The 20,575-nt window shown below is 36.5% G+C and overlaps 1 protein-coding gene across 6 annotated transcripts in view; it reads right to left on the bottom strand.

The window, feature by feature from the left end:
• EPS8 (epidermal growth factor receptor pathway substrate 8) overlaps positions 1-20,575 on the bottom strand; it is a 171,164-nt gene that overhangs the window by 28,042 nt on the left and 122,547 nt on the right. For all 6 annotated transcript variants that reach the window (XM_033222762.1, XM_033222757.1, XM_033222760.1 and 3 more), the window contains 8 exons: positions 19,755-19,837; positions 19,068-19,204; positions 14,116-14,189; positions 12,707-12,833; positions 10,571-10,659; positions 10,174-10,248; positions 6,239-6,387; positions 2,589-2,772 (listed from right to left, as the gene is read on the bottom strand). In XM_033222762.1, the coding sequence (XP_033078653.1) occupies positions 2,589-2,772; positions 6,239-6,387; positions 10,174-10,248; positions 10,571-10,659; positions 12,707-12,833; positions 14,116-14,189; positions 19,068-19,204; positions 19,755-19,837 (918 nt within the window). The remainder of the gene's footprint in view (positions 1-2,588; positions 2,773-6,238; positions 6,388-10,173; positions 10,249-10,570; positions 10,660-12,706; positions 12,834-14,115; positions 14,190-19,067; positions 19,205-19,754; positions 19,838-20,575) is intronic.

Genomic DNA, 20,575 nt, shown 5'->3' with positions numbered 1-20,575 from the left:
AAATTTAAAAAATCTGAGCTCAATTAATTCAGTTTATCATTTCCCTGGGAAAGAGTAGAGGCACTACATTAGATTAGGTAATCTTTAATTAAAGGCTGTTTTAAAGAGGGGAGTGCTCTGTTAGAAGCACCCACACCTTTTGCCCAGCTCTGAACATAACAGTGAAGTCAGCAGTATGAAATCACTGGGTCCTGAGAGTGACTGGGAATACTGAAAGGGAGAAGAGAAATGATGACAAATGACTAACTGTGATGACTACCAAAGCTTGCTTAGGGTTCAGAAGAAGTAAAGAATCTGAGTACTGCCACCCATATTTGTCACTCTATGTCACCTATGTCTTTCAATCCTAAACAAAAATTGTAAGATCCTGAATTACCCAAGTCTTGTTGCAAATGCATTTATTATAGTAGCAATAAAGTATAATAAAATCTCTCTTCTAGGGATGATTACATTTTTATGCATTTTAAGTCACCATTACTTGGCCTCTTTTCCAACAAAATCTCAAGGCATAAAATTCCCTGGAACTGCTAGCATGTGTTTTTCATTTTTTAAAACCTCTGAATAACTACTTCAGCCATACAATGAAATATAGTTTATAACAGGAAAATGATAACTTATTACAAGTAAGGATTCTCAATAATTCCTCTTTTAAAATTACTTACTCAGTGAAAGTAGACAAACTTATATCCTGGGAGCCCATTACTCTCTTCTTAAATACACAAATTGAGAACGAAATCACAAAAGTGAATTTCTGAGGCATACATTATAAAGTGAGTATATTTTCTTATTTAAGATATGAAGCCTATAAGCTGGACATTTTTTATGATGTAAAAATAGTCAGCTGTAACTATAGCAACAGCAAGTGTATCATAATTTCATGTTTGATTATATTTTCTTTCCTCTAGAAACACTGCCCTTTAAGTGGAAAGAAAGTTCACAGTGATGAGGCCTGAACTCTGAAATACAGGCAGGGGTATATGCTTGCCAACTGAGCAGTGAGGTCATCTGAATTATTCATTTAGAGGGAAGAACAGGCAAGGAATCCACCTCTTCCCGTATAACACAGCCAGAGGAAAAAAACAATTACATTAGAAAAAAGTAATTTCAAAGTAATATGTTGCTTTATCTTGAAAGTTTCAGGAATGGAACCAAACTTCTATAATACTATTGTTATTGTCCAAATAATAGTCCACAAAGGGAACAATTTTTAAAATTTAATTTAGATAAACATTTTGCCTTAAAAGTAGTCACAGGATATCATACACCATGGTTTGACAATTCATTCCTTCATACCACATTTGCCACATTATAAATACCTATGATAGCCTGAGAAAACTAATCTAAGGAATTAATAAAAATAACAGGACTTTGAGGCCGGGCGCGGTGGCTCAAGCCTGTAATCCCAGCACTTTGGGAGGCCGAGACGGGCGGATCACGAGGTCAGGAGATCGAGACCATCCTGGCCAACACCGTGAAACCCCGTCTCTACTAAAAAATACAAAAAATTAGCCGGGCCAGGTGGCGGGCGCCTGTAGTCCCAGCTACTCCGGAGGCTGAAGCAGGAGAATGGCGGGAACCCGGGAGGCGGAGCTTGCAGTGAGCTGAGATCCGGCCACTGCACTCCAGCCTGGGCCACAGAGCGAGACTCCGTCTCAAAAAAAATAAAAATAAAAATAACAGGACTTTGGGAAGATCTCGTCATCATTTACTGTTTTTTCTTCAAACTAGATCTCATTCACCTAATTCTTCAGGTTCTGCCCATCCTATTTGTGTTTGGTCCAGCTTTACTCAGTGTTCGATGTTCCTTTCCAACAAACAAGAAGAGTCACAGAAACATCATTTGTAGGGAATGTGACAAGACAGCATACACAATTTCATTCTCTCAACTGGATTTCCAAATAGGTTATACTCTAAAGATGACTAAATACTTAAAAGATAAAATGAATGTTAAGATCTCCTCAAGGTGTATAGTTTTATAAATGATCATTTGAACCTAAGGACTAGAGTACAGAAGAACTTTGGTCCTCTAGCAAGGGTCATAGGACTCCAGAGGTTTAGAACTAGGCAAAAGGGAAGAAAGAAAACAAACAGAAGACAAAAGTAGGCAAAGCAACATGAAGAGAAGAAGGAGAGAAAATAATTAGTGGCATTCAGGAAACAGCTGATTGGGACAGGTTAGAGGATTTAGGTTCAGGGAACTGTCTAGAAGGCCTGATAAGGGGAGAGGAAAACAGAAAGAAATAAGCCAAAGGGCAGTAGTGCAATTCCCTGACAAGGAGAGAAGTCATCCTAAAATAGCTTACTTAGGATTGCCGGAGCCAGCAGAACAGTGGCAACAAGGGGAGGGGAAGGGCTGACAGGCTATAGGAGAGCAATTTGGGTTGGGGTTGGGCTTCACGGAGGAACAGAGCAACTGTCACAAAAAATGACAGAGGCAAGAGAGAGACGTAATTCAGGAGAGAGTAACATTCAGACTTGATTCTAGAACAATTTTCAGATCAATAAAATGAGAACTTGCAATCAGAATTACAAGAGAATACACCGATAATTACACTGTCTACAACGGGTAATGTTAAAAAAAAAACTACCTCGGTGGATAATCTTTTTATTTCCTGTTTGCGCTGATGTTCTGCTACATTTGCCACAGATTCTGCCAGTTGATAAAGATCTTGTTCCATTGTTGCTCCCATAAAGTTCAGCATTGGGGGCTCCCAGCCATTGCGGAACCGTGGAACATATGGTGGAATAAACTGTTCTTTTGGCCACTCTGCTCTGTAGGAGGGAATGAAGGCGTATAAACAACAAAATCTAGGAATGTATCCATACTCACAGTTATCTTCGGTAAGGCTAGACATACACACGCACACACACATAAACAACAAAAACAGCACATAGACCTAATCTGTCTTCCATCCACCCAAAAAGAAAAAGCACACGTGTTTATGCCAGTATTTCACACCAATAAAATGAAAGAAAGATTGAAATCTGTTGCATGATCTGTTTTCACAACATTGCCCCAATTCTCTGTTAAACTCAAGTTTTTAACATGGGTATGGGTTTTTAAAAATTTGCGTAAGAAGGGAGAGTGGAGCTAGGAGTATGATAAGTATTTAGAGAACAAACTTCTCTAACATTTAAAGTAGTTTCAGATTCCTAACTTTCCCTTCACTCCCCTCCCATCATTATTGAAACCTCCTGGTATTACACGTATCTTTCAAAAGAGAAACAGCCCAGCAAGTTCTTCAGGTTTATGATTTTTAAATTTATGAAGTCCCCTAAAATGAAATAGACGGCCAGTTTTATAAATTAAATGTATCAGCTCTGTTTTAATCAGTAAAGTCAGCTAATCTGTAATCACAATCATATCGGTTCATCATTTAATGACACTGAGTGAAACTTATTTCTATAAGATCCTAATCACTCATGAACCACAAAAATAACTAGAAATGAGGGCTTCGTTTTTGCTAGCATATGTTATCTTTCATATTTAATTCTTCATGTTATATTTCTACTATGATGAAATCAGCCATCTTACTCGGATTGTTATAGATTTTCATGGTTCTTTTTATCTTTATGAGTTTTTAAATCAGTCAGTACATTCATTTCCAAAGACTCTTAACAATCAGGATCTAAAATGACCCTTTCTGCATGTTAACAGCTAACAATATATTTCATTTTGATGTAGTTTTTTGAATGTTAATTTTCTTATTTTAAGATAGAACCCTAAACAAAGAAATTAAGGAGCCTGAGCTATATTTGTAATGTGAGGCCTGATCAATTTAATAAGCTTCATGAAATTAAAGGATGCCACCTAAGCTTATCATAAAATCATAACCTATATAAATCTAATAGATTTAAGTGATCTATTTACAATTGAATATTATTCAGCCATAAAAACGAAAGAAATCCTGTCATTTGCAGCAACATGGATGGAACTGGAGGTCATTCTGTTAAGCGAAATAAGCTCACTCATATGCAGAAGCTAAAAAAAGTGGATTTCATGAAGGTAGAGAGTAGACTGGTGGTTACTAGTGGCTAACAGGGATGGGGCAGGGTTACAGGGAGATGAAGAGAAGTTGATTAATGGATACAAACATACATTGAATAGAAGAACTAAGACCCAGTGTTAGATAGATCAGTAGGGTGACTATAGTTAGCACTAACCTATTGTACATTTCAAAATAGCTAGAAGAGAAAAACTCAAATGCTCCTAGCATAAATATTTAAGATATTTAAGGTGACGGATATCCTAATTACCCTGATTTCATCTTTATACATTATGTGAATGTATCAAAATTTCATATGTACCCTGAAAATATGTACAACTATTAATAATGTATCAGTTAAAAATTATAAAAATAAAAAGATTTAAACAGTTTTATATAGTATAAGAACAGTATTATATGGCATACACTGTGCTATACTAATACATAAATAGTATAAATAAATGTAAATATTTTCAATTTAAAAGCAACAACTGCAATGCTTTCAAAGAATTCTCTGCTTAACTATATTCCAACACAAGCAACTGTCAAAATCCAAGAAATAAGTGGAAAAGTTTGTATATGTTTCAATAGGAGAAAAATGGAGAAAAAACATTATGAATTGGCCCATGACTCTTAGGCTAGCCCATTCAAAACCATTAGGAAGATAAATGTCTAAGTGGCCATACTAAGTGATTTGTTCTAAGTGATGAAATAAATAAAAAGATTTAGATAAACGAGCAAAGCAAAAATTATTTATTTACAATCATCAAATTAGAAATATTTTCTTACCTTGCCTTGCTCAGCAAGCATTAGCACTACAATTGTTAATAATCTGTCTTCCATAATCATTTTATTGACAAATGTACAATACTAAAAATTACCCAGTCTTCCTTTTCAGTTCCTTTTCAGTTCCACTGTGACCCTCTAGTCCTGAAGAATACTGATTTATAAGGAGCCTCTACTAAAACATTGGCATCTCAAAAGGCCTCTGCCTCCAGTTACTTCTGTCCTTGTCCTTGCTAGCCTCAACTACCACTGACCTTTCGAAAACATAGATGTCATTATGTCACACCTCTATTCACAAAGTTATTGGTTCTCCACAGCCTACAGAACCATGCTCCAACTCTTTAGCATGGCACTGAAAGCCTGCATAATCCAGCCCTCAACTCTATCTGCTCATTTTATTTTATTTTATTTTATTTTATTTATTTTTTTTTTTTGAGGCGGAGTCTCGCTCTGTCGCCCGGACTGGAGTGCAGTGGCCGGATCTCAGCTCACTGCAAGCTCCGCCTCCCGGGTTTACGCCATTCTCCTGCCTCAGCCTCCCGAGTAGCTGGGACTACAGGCGCCCGCCACCTCGCCCAGCTAGTTTTTGTATTTTTAGTAGAGACGGGGTTTCACCGTGTTAGCCAGGATGGTCTCGATCTCCTGACCTCGTGATCCACCCGTCTCGGCCTCCCAAAGTGCTGGGATTACAGGCTTGAGCCACCGCGCCCGGCCCTATCTGCTCATTTTAATACCCTCTTCCTCCTGCCCTTCCACAATCATCTGCTACCCGAAGTCCATATTCTAGAGAAATACATCTTCATCCTCTCTTCCCTTGACTACCTCATGCTTTCACTTCTGCTTCTCTCTCCACCTGGACAGGCCCCTGCCCTGCTATGGAATTGTGGAAATCCTACTCATCCTGCTAAAAGGCAGTTTAGCAAACTAATGATGAATACTGACTCCAGAGCTACATGGCACGAGTTCACATCCCTGCTCTGTCACTTACAAGTTGTGTGACCTTGGGCAAATTACTTATCCTCTCTGGGCCTTACTTTCCTCATCTGCAAAATAGGGATAATAAGAGTAGTTATGTAAAGTGCATGGACTAGCAAGCACTGTGCACGCGCCCGCATGTGTGTGTGTGTGTGTATGCGTGTGAACTCTATGTGTATCTGTCGATTTTAAATGCCAGCTCTTCTTTGAAAGCTAACTACCCTCCTGTCTAAATCTTCTTCCTGACTGCTCCCCTTGACAACCAACAGCATTTTGTTTATGACTCACTCCTAAGGTATATCATGCCTTATATTACATACACTTCTATCTCTTCCACTAGATTTGTAGCTTTTAAGGGTTTAGGCTTTTTCATCCTATGACACTTAGCCCCCGTATGTACAAGGTTAAATAAATGTCTCATTAGATCCATGTAATAAAGAACGGTACTTAAGGCATTATAGGTGGCAAATGCTGAACCCATTTATGCTTACCTGGCTTTCATCCAAGTTCCTCCCAAAGACATCCACAGCTGCCGTTCATCACCATTGACAGTATAATTTAAGAAATCAATTGCGTCCTTAGTCAGTAGGGGACTAAGTACTGAACTGGCTAGTTCAGGACCTCCTGTTGCCTGCACCATCTAAAATAACAAACCATTTTTAGCAAGAAGATGATTATTCTTTGTGTATTTTCAAAATGTGTAGACAAAATGGCAGACATGCCAAAATATGCACTACTTTTTAATAGTCATATTACATTTTGATGCTGTGCAATACGCTACCAAACGAAAAACAGCTTGTCAAATCAACTTGTCCAGCCCAGCAGTGCTGTAAATTCTAAAATGAAAGTTAACAATTTAACAACTTTCACAGCATCTGCCTATGGGCTGCATATGACTACAGTTTCTCTGGAAGATACTAAAGGCTATGCAGAGAACTCTAGATCAGGTGATTTTACTATCCCTGTTTTTTTGTTGTTGTTGTTTTAAATATGTGTTTCTCTACTGGCAAATCTATTATGCTAAACTTGAAAAATACAGTTCCCAGGATGAATACTATCAAGAGAAACAATACTATCAAGAGTTAACAGTCTATGGCTGTGCCTGTACAGACACATAAAAAATAAAAGGATCCAGGGAGGAAGGCGAAACAGGAATGAGAACTGGTATTCTGAATCTATGGTACTTTTCTCCAGAATTATTTTTGGAAAATTTCCCTGATTTAATATGGATAATTTAATGACAGCAGAAACAAACAAACAAACAGGTGCAATTCTCTGATAAGTAAAATGAGGATAAGTAAATGTCCAAAAACGGCTCTAAATTTACTTCTTATGAGTATTTTCTGGCTTAGAAAAATGGTAGTTATCTCCTAGGGCAGAAACCAGAGTCCCTTTATAAAATCTGCCCTTCTCAGAGATGTGGCACAAGAAGAAAGGAGATTTTTTGAACGGCTCCAATCATCCAGGTGTTCTCAGCATGCTATGCTGTTCTAGGCCTCTGTGTATTTGACATGCTGTTCCCAGTTCCCCAGAAGGCCCTTCCCCATTATTCAGAACTCTACTCAGGTCCCAAGTCTTGGGAAAGCCTGTGTTAACCCCACAGTGTAACTCAGATGTACCACTCCCCACCCTGCATCCTCTAAATAATTTAGGCATATTAGTAACACATTATATTATTACACTGTGATTTATGCATATGCGTAACACACTACACTGTTACACTGTAATTTATGCATATTAGTAACACATTACACTATTACACTGTAATTTATGGCTTTTCAGTTTCCCCTCTTTGAGGATTTGGACTAAGACTTATCTGACTTTCAATTGCAGATGATACAGTGGTACTGGAATGAATGAAAAAAGATGGCAGATAAAGGAGGAAAGCTAACCCTTATTTGAGAACAAAACCTACCCTGTCTACCTAGCATAGTAATTTTTAACTTCCAACCTTGAACACATTTCCAATAAATATGTAGGAATAAGAGGGAAAAGTAAAACTAAAGAAAATGAGTAGACGAATATAAAAATCTCTGATTTGACAAAGAGGAAATAAAATGAAAGAAACTGTAAATGAAAGGTTAAGAGCCATGGTTCCCTCTCAAGAACGTGCGCAGGCACATGTGCTGTGGCTATGCTTGTGTGTATATGTCTATGCTGAGGGAAGAGGAGAGCAACTTGCAGGTGTAAAGCCACATCATGCCTGGTCAGTAGCAGGCCCTGAATAGATGTTCCTCCCCATCTCCCTTGTCCAAGTAAAATGTCTGGGGCCCTGTAGGGAGAACATTAAATGGACCAGCAAAATATTATGATTGTAGGGACCATTAATAAGCAGTAATTTTTGAGAAAAGCAGAGATACTGAACATTGGCAAGTAAACCAATGTTTTCAGGTACATAACCTGATCACAAAGACCAATTTGTATATGTCAGGGAAACCAGTCTTGTTATGTTATAGCTCTACTCTGTGTAATGACTAGATATCTACATATGGTCTCTGAAAGTGTGTGAAATAAAGAAGAGGCAGCAGAAACTACTTTATAAATAATACTTCCAAATACTCCAACTAAGATAGCATCAAAAATGTTAAAAAATAAGGAATATAAATTTTGTTAAGGAGCTAGTATCAGTTTCTTTGCATATGTATCCCCTTGGTCTCCGTCTAATTTTTTAAAAGCAATTACATAGCAAGAATTATTCAGAAATAATTAGGCAAGTAGAAATCTGATGCTCCATATATAGCAACAACATATGGAAGCATTCATAAATTACTGATGTACTCTCAGACTTTCATCTTCTAATGCCTTATTGCTTAGCTTCTGATATTCATGTTGATAATGTTATTTACTTTCCTATGTTTGTAAAGCAATACTCATTTCATATTCTACTTCAGGTCTTGTCTACTTATCCCTGGGGAAAGAAGGATGAGAGTTATCCTCCCTTACTGCCTCTTGTCAATCTTACTTGCTGGTTCTTCCCATTCTCCTAATATCAGATGCCCAGGGCTCAACCAGTCCTTGGCCTGATTTCTCCATTGAACTCCAAATTCACATACTCAACTATCAATTCAAATTTCCCCATCTGGATGCAACTCAATTTTGATATGTCTAAAACTGAATTCTTCACCAACCTCCAAAAACCTGCTCTACCCAGTCTTCCCATCTTGGTTAATCATCACCCCATCCTGTCAGTCTTAGGCCAAAAAGCTGGGAACAGTCCTTGGCTCTTGCACAGTATATCCAATCTAGCAGCAAATTTATAACCAGATCAGACTTCTCACCACCTTCAACGATACTATGTCCAAGCACCATAATCTCCCATCTGCATTATTTTAGTAATGACCCTAGCTTCTTCTTCCCCCAAATTTCTAAACATTATAGCCAGGGCAATCCTTTCCTGCTGAAAACTCAATTGTCAAAGGTTTCCCAATTCCTGATACAGACAAACAAGATGTATCTTCCTGTTACCCTGCTGATATCATCTCTTTCTAATCGTTTCTTCCTTCATTCCATTGAAGTTACAGTATCTACGTATTCCAAGAACATCCTTTGCATGTTACCACCTCAGAACATTTACACATTAACTATTCTTTGTCTGGAATTCTCTTCTTTCAGGGATCCACATGATCCATTCTTTACTTCCTTTACTCCAATGACATCTTCTCATTGAGGCTTCCTTTAACCAACCCTACTCAAAAAGTGCAACACTCTGTTTCCCACACACATACACACATGCGTGCATCTCCCTGGAGAACTCCCAGTTCTCCTTTGCTCCTCTCTTTTTCTGCATAGCATGTGATTTTTAGACTACTGTATTACTCAGACATTTATTTAGGTTATTGGTTACCTCTCTGTGCTAAAATATAAGTTCTAACAGTGTAAGAATTTTTGTCTGTTTTGTTCCTGAGTTACTTTAAAGCCAAGCACAGAGGAGGCTCTCAATTTGTATTTGTAGAATAAGTACATAAATGAATAAACAAGTCAGAGACAGTTCAAGAGATGAAGGAACACCTCAATAAAAAGAACATGGGTCTCTGAATGACTTCATGGAGCAAACCATCCATGAAGAACTAGACTTCTCATGATTATTTTGTGAGAATGAGAAAAACATCTACATTATTCAAGGCACTGAATATTATATACTAGTATACATTGAAACACTGGTATACAATAAATCTTTATTTATTTTCATATCCCTAGCACTGTCAGAGATACCAGTTTCCTCAACTATAAAATAAGGTGCTTAAACTAGATGACTTACAAGGTTCTTTTAAATTCTCAAATTTTACATTCTTGATGTTTACACAAATGGCAAAGAAATAATACCCAAACAAGGTAATGAAGAAAAGCAGTTTAGATAATACAGACAGACACTTGGGGTTAAAAAATATACTAAGAATGATTCTTTCTTAAACTAATAAAATCTCACCATATTTAATGGAGTAAACAAAAAGTGAACCAAATCTGCAGCACTAGGATTCTGAATATGAGACTTCAGTTTGGCCTGCAACATGAAGAAAACAGAAAATAGATTACTATCAAGCAAAGTCAGACACTCAGAAAGGTCCAGCATAGACTCAGTTTCATTTTAAATACATTCTTTAGCATGGATAGAGTGAGAATAGAAGTCATTGTTTTTCAATCAAGTCTCATAGATATATATGTTTTAAAATTTGTTGTTTTAATTTAAGGCAAATCAAAACATGCATACCCTCCAAACATCTATAAAAACAATTTTATTTCTTAATTTAATCAGAAACATCCTGACTAGACTTCCATCTTTTTCATTTATTTCTTCTAATTCTATATACATAAATTTCACTTACCAGAAGGTTAAATCCATGTTTAAACTTTTGGAAACAGTCAAGAAATTCATCAGGAGGTGGAGGTTTTGCCCGCAGCGTTAAAACACCCTCTAATGAAATAAGCAAGAGGAGAAGATCAGAGCAAAATCCAAGAAAATTTATTAAATGGAAAAACAAAAACCACATTTATGTCTGTAAAATTTGAGGATCTCATCAGACATGCTACCTAGCTACTGGGCTACATCTCATAGTCTGACTGTAAGAAACTGAGAAGATACAAAGTTCAAAATGGATTGCTCTGTCTTTAGGCACTACAAATAACTCATTTAATTTCATAAACATACATTGTAGCCTTTCTCTGCGGCAGGCATTGTGCTTATCATTGTGAAGGGTATAAAAGTGAGTAAGTGACAAGCCATGCCTTAAAAGCTAATAAAACACATGAATCAGATAAATAACAAGACAATACCAATCGTTATGAGAAGAGACTTACCTGGTTGGGAGATAAGGAAATGCATACTTAAAAGGTATTAGATGGAGAAAGTAGCCTCTAAGATGGGATTTGAAAAAGTTTGGTCCAGGGCGATGCGGTGCGAAAAACATCATGGTTGTATAAAAACAGCATAAGCAAAAACAAGGAAAGGGGGAATTGCATGTATATGAAACAACAAACAAAAGCAGAGAAACATGAGAATGGAAGGGTAGATCAAGGTTAGATTGTGGATACCCTTGATTTCCAGGGTGAACAGTTGTACTTAAATCAATAGAATATGGAACTAGCGTGCTTTACAGCAGAAGTATGAAGTGGCTGAACGCTTTTGAAGATTGTTCTGACAGCATGAAAAAGTGGAGGCTTAAAACTGCTTAGAAAGCAGGGTAAAAAAAAAAATGATAGTAGCTTGAACTGGATATGAAAAAAGGGAAATAACTGGATATAGGAGATGTTGAGAAAATAAAATTGATGTTGGCTACAAGCTAGAGAATGAAGTCATAGAAGAATCTGTGGTTTTCAATCTGGGTGATCAAGAGGATAGTATATCTTTCACAGAGAATTTCAAAAGGAGCAAGTGGTTTATGATACCAGGAAGCAATAGCACTTAATTTCAGAATATGTGGAGAGGACGCACATTCATGTATTCACAGGTAGAAGATAAAGCCAAAGGTGATATGCTTATCATATAAATATGTGGTAGAGAAAGATTTGGAAATTATCTGTAATGTAAGGGATATTTATTTACTATTTTATATCTTTCCATCTCTACCATTTTGTCAGCAGAAGTATAAACATTACTTCCATAAGTTTAATTTCATATAGCTGAGGCCATTTTAAATAGCTGAACAGCAGCATACTTCAAAATTGTCTATATGTGACTTCGTATGTGACCTGAATGTACTGTTTAAAGTTTTGTGATAACAAATTCAAATCCGTTGAAACTTTTAAGTATTTTAATAAGTCAACCCTTTTATTTAACAAATAATATGGTTCTAGTTGATAATAGAATAAATTCAAATACAAGAAGAATAGAGCTATGTCTTTCCTTAACAGACACTTAATTTTACAATAACTAATCAAAACTACAGACAGATGATCACTGCCTGAATCTCAGAGTCTCTGCGATTTAGGTAAAATATTCCAGGATCTTTCTTCACTATATAGCTGACTTATAACCAAAATGGACTCTTCCTGAGTTCATCTTACTCTTTGCCTAAATCTCAGGTGCTATCCCAAAACTAGAAGAGGAACCCTAGTCCACAATCAATGAAGTTTTGCTAAGCAGTTCATGAGGGTCAAAACTTTGCCTAGTACCAAAGTTCTTTTTTTTTTTTTTGACACAGAGTTTCACTCTCGTTGCCCAGGCCGCAGTGCATTGGCGCCACCTCGGCTGGCTGCAACCTCCGCCAGGTTCAAGCGATTCTCCTGTCTCAGCCTCCGGAGTAGATGCGATTACAGGCACATGCCACCATGCCCAGCTAATTTTTGTATTTTTATAGAGATGAGGTTTCAGCACATTGGACAGGTTGGTCTCAAACTCCTGACTTCAGGTGATCTGCCCACCTCAGCCTCCCAAAGTGCTGGGATTACAGGGGTGAGCCACTGCGCCCAGCCAGTACTGGAGTTCTAACCAGTCATTAGAAGATTAAGAAAATCCAACTTACCTCCTGGTCCTTTCTTTTTACCTTTCTTATTTTTCTTCCTTTTAGAAAGTTCAGAAAATGCTTCTGCTGCTTTTTGGAGTTTCGTGATAAAAAATTCAATGTCATCCAAAATGTGGTTTAAGATTTGCTGAAATTAGAAATTATAGAATAAAATATAAAACAAAATGTTTACCTTAGCTGTACACTGTTAGTAAATAATAGAAAGGTTTTTTTAGAAAAAGTAGCAGCCCACATGCCAATTTCAAGTTTATTACTAATTACAAGAATCAAACTAAATATACCTGTAGCCAACATCTGACATTTACATTTTTCTTTAGCTTACTTTTGCTCTATTTTCAATGTCATCAAGGAAGCATTCACAATAACTACTTGGATTATTATTTTCAATTGCTCTAATTTTCCCAGTGTTCTCCCACACAGTTAGGAGGAAAATTCTAAACTACGTTTTGTTAGCAGAGCACTGACATTTTTGCTTTACTGATAAATGTTCCAATAAAGCACTGACAACATTATTTCATGGAATTAAAGGTACACAGATTGTTGTGATAACCTAATAGCTAATCTACGATACTAAGCATTAGTAAGAATTTCCACATGACAAAATAGAATTAATAATGCACCATGCTATCAGAGATCACTGGAATGAATTTGATTATCTTACATACTATAGTCTTAGTTGCCTTTCTCCAGTATGTGTGAAACCTGACATTCTTCTAATTTAAGACTAGAAATTGGGGTTAAATAAACTTTTCAGTATAACACATAATAGTGTGATATAAAAATTGAATTCCAAATTTCAAATTCCTTTCAGTATTTATTTCTCAATAAGCTAGTAACATGCGTATAGTATAAAAAGTAATTATATTAACAGTATATTCTATATCTCATTTATAGAATGAGAATGCTATAATAAAGCATTTACAGCATTCTCATTCTGTAAATCACTATGAAGAAATGAAAACAAATGTAGCATTATCTTTTACAAAAGCATTACGATTTACAAATCTATCCTTTAAAAATGCCACTTAACTTTTTTGTTTATTCTAAAAAACACTGTTAATAAATGCCAAGAAGACATATTAAAAAGATATTTCAATTACGAATTACAAACTATAATACAATAAATACTGCACCATTCCTGACAGCTAATAATTCAGCCTAAGTTCCAATGTAAACCAGTTAATATGCTGATTCTTCTATCACAGCCCAAGTCTACTAACTAAATACTGGCATAAAGGCAAAAATGGTTAAGGCAAAAACTAATTCAAAGGGCATAACCATCACTGGAAACAGAAAACACAGTTTCCATAAAACATCTTTATTTAAATCAGCTTCATTTTCTTATGAAGTTTTTTTCCTCTTAAAAAAAAAAAAAAAGCCAATGATCTAAAAGCGACTCCTATACTTACCACATCTCTGTCAACGCGGGCTGCCATCATCTCAGGCGTTTCTTCCTGCTCATGATACTGCCTTGGTTTCTCAACTGTAGAAAGGAGAATCATGTCTTTCAACCTTTTACTCACACAATACCAATATAGGCAATTAAAACATAAAAATTAGTTTAAAAGGAGGACCATTCGCAAAAGGGAACACCTCCACTGGATACACAAGTCAAAACTGTGCTCATCAGCCATGAAATGCATCCTTGTCAACACTAACAGGAGCAGCTGGGCAGAGCTTAAGTATTGGTCCTCTCACCTTTATGACGTTTATTTACCTTGTAATATCCCCTCTATTCTCTCTCTTCCCTGCGTCAGCTACCTGTAGAACCAACCTTAACTTAGCACCATTTAATTCCTACACAAGCCAGAAATATAAACCAGCAGTTAAGCTTTTACTTCTCAAAAGCTGGTCAACTAAGTTCTAATGCAACAGAGCTATAATTTTTATACATTCCAATACTGTGACCACAGTAAAGCTTTGGGAGTTCTGACAGCAGAGTGCTTCTTAAAATTTAAGTGTAATTAAGCTTAAAACCCACAATATTGGGCTCATTAATTTGAAGCTACAAGCTTTAAAAGTAGACAGAAATTTTCACATTAAAAAATAAATGTCCATTCAAGATATTAAGGTTACTCAGTTGGCTAGAGCATGATGTTACTCATGAAGTTATTATCATGAACTCCTTCCTGGTATGAGTCAGTTAATACTACCTCTAAACACAGAGAGTTGTTACAGATATTTCATGGAAGAATTAATTTTAAAATATATGGATGGAACAACAGAAATGTAACACTACAAATGGAAATACAACTCATGATACATCATCATGACTCATGATGTTCAATACAGAGAACTGCAAAAAAAATTGGAAACTTTGTATTGCTATTCTTCCTATGCACTAACTTTACCTATAACTGGAACACTTGCCAACAAAAAAAAAAAAGAAAGAAGAAATCACCATGTCTTATGAAACTTAATTAGTGGCTGTTAACTACTTTAAGATAATTAAAATTTCTATCTATGAAATCTTGCCAGTTAGCTACTATTTTACACATAGTTAGTTGCTACCTTGGCTGTAGTGGACTACCACAGAAAGCACTAAGTTGAGGTTGAAATAGCTATTAGGAACTTTACAAAGGTCCCCAAAATATATCATTTGGAGGGCACAGTGACAGGGAGATATGGTATTTCTTGGGCTCTGTCAGGTCTGAGACACAACTAGGAACCCTAGTGCCACTGGCGCTATTCCACAGAGATCACCTTTGGAAGTCAGGGGTAGATATACCTCAGGGATTCAAAGGAGAAGCAGTTCAGCCTGAGTCAGCCAGAGCCTTCAGAGGAACCAGAAAGACACTCCTCTTGAGGGGCTTTCCAACTAAAAACTGGACTGGATCCAGGCCAAACCTGAATAATAAGTCTTCTGTTTAGTCTAGTGGTAAAGTAGAAGTTCTGAAAGCCTTATCTCACTTAGTTTAAACAGATGACACTGCAGAAAATATTTCAGATAAAATTTTAATGAAAGCTCAGAAACCCTAGGGATAAATTCTCTCTTTATTATAAATTATATTAGGTTCGGCAGGGCACAGTGGCACACGCCTGTAATTCCAGCACTTTTGGAGGCTGAGGCGGGAGGATCACGAGGTCAGGAGATCAAGACAATCTTGGCTAACATGGTGAAACCCCGTCTCTACTAAAAATACAAAAATTAGCCAGGTATGGTGGCATGCGCCTGTAATCTCAGCTACTTAGGAGGCTGAGGCAGGAGAATCGCTTGAACCCAGGAGGCAGAGACTGCAGTGAGCTGAGATCGAACCACTGCACTCCAGCCTGGGTGACAGAGAGAGACTCCATCTCAAAAAAAAAAAAAAGTGTGTGTATATATATATGGTTCAACATATATAATATTATATATTATATATACATCATGTAAGATGTATTATATATACATTACATAATATATATAAGGTTCAACATATATTTTTACAGGTTTGTTCAGAATGTCTGTAAGCTTGTCTTATCCTTCCTCTACTTCAGACCCTCTTCATCAAAACAGTAACAACAAAAACACCATAAGTACACAAAAAGTACAGAATACAATAAATTACTGTATTTTAAACATTTTAAATACAAAGCAGATCAATACAAATTTACATAATTTATGAAAACAGAAACTTACAAAATTAAACTACATAGCTCTATTAATTTTTTTTAAATGAATGCATCAAAGACTTTTTTTCATATATTCGGTAGCTCGGCTTACATTTAAACCTCCGAAAAAACCTTTAAGAATACAAGAAACCTAAACAAAACAGAAAACAATTCAGAAAGAAAATGAACTCAATTTGGCAAAATGAGAACCACAAATTATGCTTACTATTCTGTAGTCAGTACTATCATAAACATTATTTACTTTCAGATTCACAGCAACCCATGAATTATTATCCGCATTTTAGAGATGAGGCTGAAGTACAGAGAGACCACTTCCCAAGACCACACAGGTAGACAGATCAGGTCTTGCTTCAGAGCCCAACTTTTACCCTGCACATCCAAAGAAGAGTCCGAGGTGCCTCATTTTTGGAAATGAGTTCTATCGTTTAACTATAGTGCCAGATACCCTGTGTGAATAATACTTTATTGGTTAAAGAATAAGAAAGTTGGCCGGGCGCGGTGGCTCACGCCTGTAATCCCAGCACTTTGGGAGGCCGAGGCGGGCAGATCACGAGGTCACGAGATCGAGACCATCCTGGCTAACACGGTGAAACCCCATTTCTACTAAAAATACAAAAAATTGGCCGGCCGTGGTGGCGGGCGCCTGTAGTCCCAGCTACTCCGGAGGCTGAGGCAGGAGAATGGCGTGAACCCGGGAGGCGGAGCTTGCAGTGAGCCAAGATCAGGCCACTCTAGCCTGGGAGACAGGGAGACTCTCTCTCAAAAAAAAAAAAAAAAAAAGAATTAGAAAGTTAAGAAGTCCCACTGCAGTAGAGGCAAAAGAATGAGGCTCTAGCGTTCATCAGATTCGAGCCTGCTGAATCACAACTTATTCGCCCTTAAAATGAAGAGACTAGACCAAACACATTTTAAGGCATTTTTTAGTTATAAACATTTCAGATTCTAGTAAAATATTCTAACATATAAAAAGTAACACTAAAAACACAGGTGAAACACAATGAGATCTCAGTTATTACTGATGAAGCAGCAGATAGCAGCTCTCATTTTTCCACAGCAGACTTACAGAACTGTTGTTATCTGTCTGAATGCTCAGACCCCTACACCATATTTCCATTCAAACATTTAGCTACAGGATCTAGCAATATAATTCATCAAAAATTACACACTAAGAAAAGATAGCCCACCAAAATGTCAGGTGACTTTTAGCACTAGAAGGCTATCCACTGAGTTGCTTTGGTTGTTTAGTAATATAATGATGTCCTAACTTGTCTATTTTAATGAATATATTACTAATAAGACAGATACACATTAAATTTAAAAAAATGACTTTATAGCAACATAAGCTAAAACAGAGAGTTTTTTTTAAGCAAGTAGGAAATTATAATTCAGTGTTTTTAGGAAGTTGTTTGGCAATATGTGTCAAGAGTTTTTTAAAGGCTAATATTCTTGGCCCATAATTTCACTTCTAGAAATCTATCCTATGGAAATAACCAGAGATATGGTCAAAGATTTATAAATGAAGATGTCCATCATTATTGATAAAAAATAAACTATGAAATAATATTTCAAAATTGAGAATGGTTGAAAATGATACACAATATAAACAATTATATATTCATCAAAAATCAACTTTTAAAAATGTTATATGGCAAAATATGCATCATAAAATTCTAAAAATCAGTATTCAAAACTGTGTATACAACATGAACTTTATTGTTTAAGAAATAAGACTAGAAAGTAAAATCAACTTGTCAACAGGATGATGAAAATTACAGGTGAATTTATTTCCCTAGTTATACAGTTCCAAGTTTTATACATTCCAAATTTTTCAAATTTTACATAATGATTATTCGTAAAATAAAAATATATAAGGTTATATAGTTTTTAAAAAAGTAACACTAAGTTCTATGTTATAATTGTTTTTAAACAGAATGCCAAGGTGAAATGATGCCATGCTCATAGGACCCACTTGACAAGTACAGTCGTATGATGGATGCCTTTTCCCCTTCTCCACTGCCAGCAGCCAACCACTGTCCTGACAACCTTTCCGTCAATATGACAAACTTGTCCAAAAAGGGACTGTAGTTAAATAATAAAAACTGGAAATAATTTTAAGTGCGGTCTTTAAAAAAAACCAGTACATATTTTGTTGCCATCTTTTTCACTGTCAATCAAGTGAAACTTCCTCTCTCAGCATTAAAAAAAAAAAAAGACTCTAACCCTAACACCATATTTATTAAATGGTGAGTCTAAACTCTTACAGATAATAATCTTAACAAAATTCAAGGCTTAACTTTCTTTCACCTAAGATTTGATTTTTTTTTTTGTTTTTGTTGTTGAAATGGAGTTTTGCTCTTGTTGTCCAGGCTGGAGTGCAATGGTGTGATCTCAGCTCACTGCAATCTCTGCCTCCCAGGTTCAAGCGATTCTCCTGTATCAGCCATCCCAGTAGCTGGGATTACAGGTGCATGCCACCACGCCCACCTAATTTTAGTATTTTTAGTACAGACAGGGTTTCATCATATTGGTCAGGCTGATCTCGAACTCCTGGCCTCAGGTGATCCGCTCGCCTCACAGCCTCCCAAAGTGCTGGGATTACAGGCATGAGACACTGAGGCCAGCCAGATTTGATTTTTTTTAAAAGTAACCTCAAGCTTCAGTTCTGAAATCAGCATCAGAATTTGAAAGCAAGACCTATGCCCCAACCCAAAGTAAGTGTTCAATAAGTATTAATTCTAGGAAGACTCACAGTCCCCTTGGTCAGCTGCCCATGCAGACCAGGCTGCCACTCGACTTCTAACATCCACCTGGGTGACGGTCCCAGGGGGCGCAGGGGCAGGAGCTCTGGGTGGAGGCGGTATACCAGGGTCTGCGTTGGAAATCATCCTTAAAAAGATGAAAACAAATAGAATTTTCACCATCTCTATTTCTATAACATATCAATTAACTCAACTTGTGGTACTAGTTATTAAAATTCAGAAATAACTATGTCAAGGGGCAATAAGGGTTTCCTAAGCATTCCATATGATGCATATTTATGAATGCATATGAAATAAAAAAAAATTAACAGTCAGCTGAAAACTAGGTTGATTTTCTTTCTGAGTCTCATGTGATTCGGAAGAGCCATGGAACAGTTACAATCCTACTGTCTAGCTTGTATTTCCCTAGGATACCTTCTCTTCAAATGCCACTCATCTTTCATGACTCTGTGACTTCCAACCCAAGTGAAGCCGTATCAGAGAAAGACCAAAAATACGGACAGCAAAGGAGCAAACGCACTGACAAACTTGGGAGAACAAATGTGTTGAGACTACAGGTTCTGATCTATACAATATAATAATATACTTCCATGGAAAATAATTCTTCTAACTCTTTGGGGGAAAAAAGCCTTAGAAACAAATCAATTCCACCCCTTGATTTCTTTTAATGATTTTACCTCAGGGCATCAGGCCGCCTCTTCTGTTTCCCTCCTTTACTGTCACTGATTGCACTTTCAATATCTTCACTAATTAGGTTTGCCTGCAAGGAGATACAAGTTACCTGAAAGTTGATAGATTTTTCTGAGTCTTGATATGTAGTTTAAAACAGGAAAAGGGATTGTTCCTTGTCTGAATCAGTAAGTATCTTGATGTAAAAAGTCTTTTTATAAAAATGTTGCGAAACATGACTCTTGTGGTTTTTATAATGGTGAACTACATAATGACAAGATTTTAAACACTGAAGAAATGTTTAAAGATTATCTTAAAGGGAAACTATCCTTGAATAAAGGAAATGAAGAAGGCAAAGAAAGGATATGCATATGCTAAAAATGAAACTGAGTAAAAATCTCTAATTGGGAAGAAATTAAGGGGTTAGAAATTCCCACACATAGAACAAACAGAGTTCCTTCCCGTTCTCATCCTCAAGATCCACTGGGTATCTATTAACTGAGCAAAACAAATATTTGGGTTTAAGGCAAGCCACTACACCCATGAGATAAACTCCAACACTAGGTTGTACCCCTTTGGGTAACCACTTTATTTTGTCACTTCAGGTAAAAGTTAACTTTCTACAAACAATTAACTTTTCCAATACTTTTCCAATAAGAACATTCAGTTAGATATTTCTTGGGGACCAATGTGAGATTCACAGATAAGAAGTTTTTGTTTGGTTGCAAAGTTTGTTTAGAGCCAGTGATTATCACTCTACATTAGAATGTTGATGAGATGCACCATCTATGTTTGTGCCTCCTTGTTCTACGTAATGTTTTCTCAAATA

This window comes from Trachypithecus francoisi, unplaced genomic scaffold, assembly GCF_009764315.1.
Source record: "Trachypithecus francoisi isolate TF-2019V2 unplaced genomic scaffold, Tfra_2.0 Lachesis_group11, whole genome shotgun sequence".
NCBI lineage: Eukaryota > Metazoa > Chordata > Mammalia > Primates > Cercopithecidae > Trachypithecus > Trachypithecus francoisi.
This window is presented reverse-complemented; position numbering and strand designations above follow the sequence as displayed.